Source organism: Gekko japonicus, unplaced genomic scaffold, assembly GCF_001447785.1.
Source record: "Gekko japonicus isolate JY-2015 unplaced genomic scaffold, Gekko_japonicus_V1.1 scaffold8662, whole genome shotgun sequence".
NCBI classification, from domain to species: domain Eukaryota; kingdom Metazoa; phylum Chordata; class Lepidosauria; order Squamata; family Gekkonidae; genus Gekko; species Gekko japonicus.
This window is the reverse complement of record NW_015202207.1, coordinates 1-8,756: the sequence shown is the minus strand read 5'-3', so window position 1 is coordinate 8,756 and position 8,756 is coordinate 1. Positions and strand designations below refer to the sequence as shown.

The 8,756-nt window shown below is 44.8% G+C and overlaps 1 protein-coding gene across 1 annotated transcript; it reads left to right on the top strand.

Moving 5' to 3' along the window:
- Positions 1 to 1,761: 1,761 nt before the first annotated feature.
- Positions 1,762 to 8,751, top strand: LOC107125054 (ribonuclease inhibitor-like; the record flags this gene model as incomplete). Its single annotated transcript, XM_015428526.1, has 6 exons — positions 1,762 to 1,932; positions 2,965 to 3,135; positions 3,879 to 4,049; positions 6,124 to 6,130; positions 6,253 to 6,398; positions 8,724 to 8,751. Coding segments are annotated over 6 exons (694 nt in total), but the record flags the coding sequence as incomplete, so codon positions are not given.
- Positions 8,752 to 8,756: the final 5 nt, after the last annotated feature.

The following is an 8,756-nucleotide window of genomic DNA, read 5'->3' as shown; positions in this document are numbered from 1 at the left end:
ACAGATAGCTGTGCCAGATTTCCACTGTCTAAAATCAGATTTTTCTAGACTGTGAGCGCGGTCACATGAGCGAGATAATCCGGAGGGGGGGAGCGAGGCTGTTTGCTCCGCAGCAACTTGACCCACCACTGTGTGATCAGACACACCGGCGGATGAATCGGGGGTTTTCTGTCGCCGCATGCTTCCAGTGCGCTTCAATGAGGGACCACTGACGCAACAGGAGTGTGCCTGAGCGATCACTCGGGGTATTCCATCTGCGGCCCATCGCAAACCCGTTTGATACAGCACTTTCCCTAGTATTTTTAAAACTGCTTCTTCGGCGGATTGCAACGGGCTGCCGATGGGTGCGGGACGCTTGCCAGATGTTTTCGTGTGATCGCGCCCTTAAGATCTGCCTGGCATTCGTGCGCATCGTGCGGCTAAAGTGGCATGTGATTGGGGCCTGTATCATGTTAATACTGTAGTAGAGATGGGACCAATGTTCCCTCTAAGCTGTGGAGTCTTGAGAGCAAAGATTCTGCTTTGTGAGCTCCTGGCATTAAAGTTGTGAGCGAGCGATTTGGCTACTGCATAAATCAGTTTGCTCTGGAGCCATCACTTCCTGAGCTGAGACTAAAATGTGTGAGCCAGAGGCTAAAAAACTGAGCTAGCTCACACTAACTCAGCTTAGAGGGAGCACTGGATGGGACTATAAAGATTTTCTCCTTTTTTGATTATTCATATTTCTGTTTTTTATAGATTTATTCTTAAATAACATTTTTTTGGGATGTAATGAAGGCCTGTTATATAGAAGGCCTCTCTTCCGTATAGGTCAGGGTATTTCTCCAGCTGATGTTAACAGACAAGACAATAGCATTCTTTTGGTACAGAAGAAGGTAGAAGGTTCATGGTTCTAATTGTTTAGGTTATAACTTCATAGTGTCTGGGTCAAAAAGGATTTTTGACTTGGTATCAGAGAAAAACACCTTTGTTTGGGTGAGAACAAGCCTTGGCCGATACAACTTAGGTCAGGTCAACTAAATGTGTGACACTATTGTATAGACACACCTTTCTTACATTTGACCAATAAGGAGATTTTCATTTAAACGTTGTTTAATTTTCTGTAACCAATTATGCCTTCTGAATATTATTTTCATGATGATGATATGATGATGTCATATTAAGTATTTAACTTCATGTATTTCCTGATTGGAGCTGCGGTGCCTCAAGTGGTTAAGACGCTGAACTGTAGGCTGTGGAAGGTCAGTAGTTCAGCAGTTTGAGACCTGAGTTGCCGCATGATGGAGTGAGCTCCCATCTCTAGTTCCAGCTCCTGCCAACCTAGCAGTTCGAAAGCAAGAAATTGCAAGTAGATAAATAGGTACCACTTCGGTGGGAAGGTAACAGCGTTCCGTGCGCCTTGGTGTTTAGTCATGCCGGCCACATGACCACGGAAACGTCTTCAGACAGCGCTGGCTCTGCGGCTTTGAAACGGAGATGAGCACCGCAATCCTAGAGTCGGATTCGACTGGCTTTCGAGCAAGGGAACCTTTACCTTTACCTTTATTTCCTGATTGGGCTAAGAAAGCAGTCAACTTTGATCAGTCCTTTGGCCTAAATGTTATCCGTGTTGCAATTAAATACAAGATCTTCCTCCTCGTTTTGACTGCAGTCTTCTATTTTTGACTGGATATTAATTTGTATAACATACTGATGGAATACAGTCATAGATGCAAACAGTTTGTCCTGAAAAGGCTCCCTTGCTCTGATCTGTTCCTGCAGGCTGCAGAACTGCAACCTGACTAAAGCCTGCTGTGAGAATCTCCGTTCTATACTCAGTACAAAACCATCTCTGACTGAGCTACGCCTGGGAGACAACCGGTTGGGCACGTCAGGTGTTAAAGTCCTCTGCCAAGGTCTTCTGGACCCAAAGTGCCAACTACAGAAACTTCAGTAAGTGTCCAGTACCAAATAGGTCTTGACTTCATTCCAGTTGAAAAAAGTCTTTCTCAGTTTCAGTGAAATCCATGGTGGTAATGGGTCTTCTTGTGGAAGAGGGTAAAACAGGCTTCTTCCTGTTGCTTGATAATGAACAAAAACTCTCCTTGCAAAAACTCTTCATTTAATAGCTTGAAATATTATCTGCAGAGTACTTTGCGGAATACTTTACATATTCTAAGAATGTTAAACCAGAAATACAGGGCAACCAGAACTGTGTACCAAAACATCCAACAGAGCAGTACTGGTGTGTAGAAGCATATTCAGAAGGGAGAAGAAGATGCTTCAGTGCTTAAAATAGTCCCATTTTTTAGTTAGTAAAGGTTCAGGTCATAAACTACCCAACACTCCTGAATCTCTATTGTTACACTGTTGACCTGATGTATCTATAACCAAATAGACCTCTGAACAGACCTTTATTATTAATGGCTGCTAAATACCCTATAGCACAAAACTGGAAATTAAATAAAATACCTACCCTAGCACACTGGAGAGCAAAAGTGTGGGATATTGCAGTATCTGATAGTTGGCAACACAGCTACTAGTATTTGATAACCCTGCAAGAGTCAATAGCTTCATGAAAAAGTGGTTTATGTTTTTTGAATTGTTGTTGTTGTTCAGTCGCACAGTCGAGTCCGACTCTTCGCGACCCCATGGACCAGATCACGCTAATCAAAAGCAAGCTTATGACTTACCCCCAAAATATAGAGATTTTGTATTTTACTAATCATAATTAGGCTTCGCTAAATCGTATTAAAATATACGGTGAGCTGGTTTAATGTTGCTTGTTGTTAGTTGCATTATTGTTCTTTGTTATTTATTAGTGAAGACTGTTTTGGAATTGAATGATCTATCGTATTGATATTGTTAATGTCTGTATGATGGTTACTCTCGTATCATCTTTATTTTGTTAAGAATGAAAAATGTTAATTGCCAAAAAAGAAAAAAAAAGGGTAAAGGCTTTGTTTTTCTTCCGCTGTGTCCCAGATTGGAGTATTGTGAACTCTCGCCAGCAAACGCAGAGGCTCTCAGTTCTGCACTGCGCACCACGGCCTCCCTGACCGAACTCAACCTGAGCAACAACAAGCTGGGGGATGCAGCTGTGAAACAGCTGTGCCAGGGCTTGCTGGATGCGAACTGTAAACTGCAGTCCCTACAGTAAGTGGCAGATTATCTCGGCTTCTGGAGTGCTACCTCCTCTGGGGGTTTCATCAAACAGCACGCGTGTGGCCATTGATCAAGGCGCTTTTTTGCGTAGGAAAGACTTGACGGTTTCAAAAATGTTGTCCTTTTTCAGGATTGGGTCTCGTTCTGCAGACTGCCGCAGACCTGACAAATGACAAAGATGTTTGTGAGGCCTCCAAAGGTGAAAGTCGTGTGTCTGTGTGGCTATTTGCTTGAGGACACTCTAGCTCTTTGATAGCCACACAGGTGTTTTTTGGACCTTAATTGGAAGATGTTCTAATACAGCAACTGTGCATTTGGCACCAGACACACGACTTTCACCTTCGGAGGCCTCACTAACATCTTTGTCATGTGTCTCTAGATCTTGCTGCTTAACCTTCCCCTTCCTGGTCCATTATTCACTTATTGGTTCTCTTATTGCAATATGTATTTAAGTTATGTGTACCTCAATATTGTTTGACCTCTGAAGAAGGCCCCAATAGGGCAGAAGCGCCCGAGGGAAGGTGCCACGTGAGCCTCACGGGGAAGGGCATTCCGTGAGCCAAGTGCCACTGCTGTAAAAGGCCTGCCCCTGCTTGCCACCCATGTCACCCCAGGAGGCTCATGGGACAGATCTGAACCGGCGGGCTGGACGATATGGGAGGAGGTGGTCTTTCAAGTACCCTGGCCCCAAGCCTTGTACTCACCATTGTCCTTTACTTCTGTTTTTCCGGCAGGTTGGAGAACTGTAGGATCACAGATGCCATCTGTGGGGATCTGGGCACCATTCTCAGCGCCAAGCCATCCTTGAAAGAACTCTGCATCGGTGAGAATAAGATTGGCGATGCAGGTGCCGCCCTCCTGTGCCAGAGTCTCTTGGATCCAAATTGCAAAATAGAGAAGCTTTGGTGAGTGGCTTGTCTAGAACAGGGGCTTGTCTAAGACCAGCTGTCATAAAAACAGTCTTGACTCATACCAGAGTTCCTTTGTTGGGGAGCACATCCAGCCTGTGCACAGCAACCCTAGACTTTCTTGGTGGTCTCTTGTCAAGGATGACCCTGCTTAGCATTCAAGATCTTTTTCTTTTAATTTGTTTGTTGGTTTTTTAATATTATGTTCAAGTACATTACATCTTCACATTCCTAAAATACGAGTCCTCTATACATTGCTTTCTATCCTTTTTTTTTAACTCTTAACCATCTTTTAATTACAGCATTCTCTTCAGTACCATGCAATTGTGCATGTAACCTATCCATTTCCGCAGCTTCCATCAGCTTAAACGCTTATTCTTCTCGAGAGGGCAATCTGTTTGTCTTCCAATATTTTGCTAACTGAATCCTAGAGGTTGTAAAGATATGCAGCAGAATATATCTCTCTCGATGTGTTTGCCGATCACAGGATATTATGTTTAACAAATAAATCTCAGGGTATAATTCCACATTTACACTCAAGATTTCCCATATTTATGATTTGTACCATTTTCCAGTATTTTTTGGCACCTCCACCACATATGGTAGAAGGTGCCCACATTCGATTTACATTTCCAACATTTGTTAGAAACATTCTTCTGACACTTGGCAATTCTGTCAGGCGACCAGTACCATCCATGATTTAGCATCCAAGATTTGAAGAGATCAGGTTAGCCCGGATCATCCAGGTCGGCGAGGTGTGCAGCTGTATGAAACAAATAGCCTCTGTCCGTGTCACATAGGGCATAGGAGTCTCACGTGATATTATTTGATGATGGGGATTGTCTGTTGTAGCACCTTAGTGCACTGCTATGGGGAGGGTGGGTTAACCAGAGAGACAAAGGAGAGTTTCTCCTTAAATAAACTCTTTTTGGGGCATGTGCTATCCAGCCATAAACTATCAAACCCGTCCTCTAAACTATCACTACTGGATGAAGAGGGGGTGACGAGGGGATGACGAGGGGGATGACGCTCTCCTGAGGGGTGGTGGCAATATGCAGATCCTACTTCTACATCAAAGGTGCCTTTTGGCAAGGTGTGAATCTTCCGTTCCCATGGACACCCTCTTGATTTGCAGATCTGGTTCCTGCTCCAAAGCCATAAACGCTATTGTCTTTAGATCTCCAAACCAGATTAAGGGAGTAGGGTCACTTGCTCTTTCCATTCCAAGAATGCCGGGGTTCGCTGGGGATTTTCCATAGCTCTCCAAGTGGGTGCAATGGCGCGGTGTCTTCTCCATCCCAAAGAGTCATGGGATACATTCCAGGGACGCACATGGTCCGTATGTGCAACGGCAGGCCCAGGCCAGCCTATTTCTAGGCAAGCATGAGATGCAGAACAAAGCAACACACAACATACAGCAATCCCTGAATAAATAATGCATAGGTATTCATGCTAGAGACACACATAAGCAGCATCACCACTATACAGAAATACAAACATAAGCTCATATCGTTACACTGGGGCAAGTGATGCTCTGTGTTCCTGGTGCTTGGGGGGGCAACAGTGGGAGGGCTCCTAGTCTCCTGGCCCCACTGGTGGACCTCCTGATGGCACCTGGTATTTTTGGCCACTGTGTGACACAGAGTGTTGGACTGGATGGGCCGTTGGCCTGACCCAACATTAGCTTCTCTTATGCTCTTAGGTCCTTAAGGTATAGATAGGAACTCAGTCTGGGGCAAGTGATGCTCTGTGTTCCTGGTGCTTGGGGGGGCAACAGTGGGAGGGCTCCTAGTCTCCTGGCCCCACTGGTGGACCTCCTGATGGCACCTGGTATTTTTGGCCACTGTGTGACACAGAGTGTTGGACTGGATGGGCCATTGACCCGATTCAACATGGGCTTCTCTTATGTTTCTTATGTTCTTGTGAAAATGGTTGTGGGTGGCTGAGTTGCATAAGAAGGTGGGCGGGGGCCTCTTGTCAGTTTGAGTTAAGAGTCCATTTGGTTTGACTCTTGTGGGAACCGGGCGGGTGGTTGCTGAACCTTCAGAATACTGTCTCTGGTGAAAACTAGCCTCTCAGTGGGCCGGAATATATGATCGACTTTAGGGAAAGCGACAAAGAGACCCAGATACCAGGTGAAGACTGGATGTATCGCAAACCTGTCAGGATCCTCACGGCCTCTTTGATGTGTCTCCTCTAGGTTGAGAGAATGTGGCTCGCCTCTGTCCTCAGCAAAAACGGTTCCTTGACAGAGTTACACATAGGTGGCAATAACCTTCGAGACGAGGGCGTCGCTCAGCTCTGTGACGGACTGATGGACCCCAACTGCACCTTACAGTCTCTCTGGTAATTTCCCATCTGTCTTGTCTTTATCTAGGACGCTGTTATACAGCCCTTCCTTCAAGGAGCTTCGGGTCGCAAACACAGTGAATCCCTCCCCCATGCGATCCTTTTGCCTTCTCGAAATCCAGCCCTTCAGCTATGTACTGTGGCAGCCCTCTCTGTAAACCTGGTGGGGCTGGGGCTGCCCTACACGGAATTCTGGTGCCACATTTGCTTCAGCCTGACTTAGCTGGGCATATCTGTATTAAGATCTTAGCTAAATATAAGGGCTGAAAAGTTCTTGTCTGCCCCCCTCCGTTCCAGACGGGATGCCCCCCCCACCACCTGAAGAAGATTAATTTGACTTCTGCCTCTTGATGCCGACCAGGGGTCATTTCCTGTAGGAGCGCACAGGAGCGGCGCTCCGGCAGTAAAGAGCCCAGGGGGCGGGCACATGCAACAAGTCCCCCTGTAAGAAGAGCTCTGTCAGCTCTTGGAGGATTGGCTATATTAGGGGTGTGTCGCCTAATATGCAAAGGAGTTCCTGCTACAAAAAGAGCCATCCATCTATCTATCCATCCATCCATCCAGGGCTCTTTTTGTAGCAGGAACTCCTTTGCATATTAGGCGACACACCCCTAATATAGCCAATCCTCCAAGAGCTGACAGAGCTCTTCTTACAGGGGGACTTGTTGCATGTGCCCGCCCCCTGGGCTCTTTACTGCCGGAGCGCCGCTCCTGTGCGCTCCTACAGGAAATGACCCCTGGTCGGCATCAAGAGGCAGAAGTCAAATTAATCTTCTTCAGGTGGTGGGGGGGGCATCCCGTCTGGAACGGAGGGGGGCAGACAAGAACTTTTCAGCCCTTATATTTAGCTAAGATCTTAATACAGATATGCCCAGCTAAGTCAGGCTGAAGCAAATGTGGCACCAGAATTCCGTGTAGGGCAGCCCCAGCCCCACCAGGTTTACAGAGAGGGCTGCCACAGTACATAGCTGAAGGGCTGGATTTCGAGAAGGCAAAAGGATCGCATGGGGGAGGGATTCACTGTGTTTGCGACCCGAAGCTCCTTGAAGGAAGGGCTGTATAACAGCGTCCTAGATAAAGACAAGACAGATGGGAAATTACCAGAGAGACTGTAAGTCCTCGTGGTCCAACTGAGGGCTGCTGGGAGCAGGGGGCGGGGCTTATTGCATGTGCCCGCCCCCTGGGCTCCTTACTGCCGGAGCTCCGCTCCTGTGCGCTCCCGCAGGAAATGACCCCTGGCTGCCATTATTTGTTGTCTTAAGACCCCATCTGGGCGCCTCTAGGCGGAGCAAAATTTATAAATACGAAGGATGTGGCTGTGATCCATTCTTTTTTTTCTTTCTTTTTTAAAAAATATTTTATTAATTTTTCAAAAATTTAAAACAAAACATTCAATTTTTAACAATAACATTTAACCAATAACAATAACAAATACAAAAACCATAGAATCCACCTGCAAATTTAACATTCCTCTATATTATAATTATCCTTTTCTTTACGTTTAGGAGAATAAAATGACTATAGTAATATCATTAAATTACAATACCCAACTATGACGAATAAAAGAATAATATTGAGAATGTTGCGGGCTACTAATATTTTCTAGTACATATTCCAATTTCCCCAAAATAAGATGCCATCGAGAATAAAATGAATCAGAGACTCGAGAAAATTCTTTATAGGCTATGCTATCTGCGACTTTATCCATAAGCAAGTGATTCCATAGATTAGAATACCATGACCGCAATCCAGGTTTTGTTACTTGATTCCAATTAGAGGCTATAGTTGTTTTCACTGTTGAAAACAATAATGTAATTAATTCTTTGTTATATTTTGTTATTGAAATATCTGTCCAATTATTCAAAAGTAGAACTACTGGGGACAATGGTATTTCTAGTCCAGTTAATGTTTTAATTTCTCCTAAAACGTCTTGCCAAAAATTTTGAATTATGGGACATTCCCACCAACAATGGAAATATGAACCAAGACCTCCACACTTCTTCCAACAAATAGGCGATATTGATTTTCTCATTTTATGTAGTTTCATAGGAGTTAAATACCAACGGGTTACAATTTTAAAATTTTGTTGCTGTACGTTTACTGATTTGGTTGACGAGGCATATGAAGTCCAAACTGAGTCCCAAAAGTCCTCAGTTAGGCTAACTTTAAGATCTTTCGACCAAGAATCTGTGTAGAAGGGTAATACATTGGGTGTTGGATCTATTAAAATTCTGTAGATTTTCGATATTAGCCCCGTGCCTTTGTTGTGTGGGGATAATAAAATTCTTGCTGTTATCCATTCTTATCCCCACTTCCGCTCAGGTTGGGTAACTCAGAACTCACACCTGCTTGCTG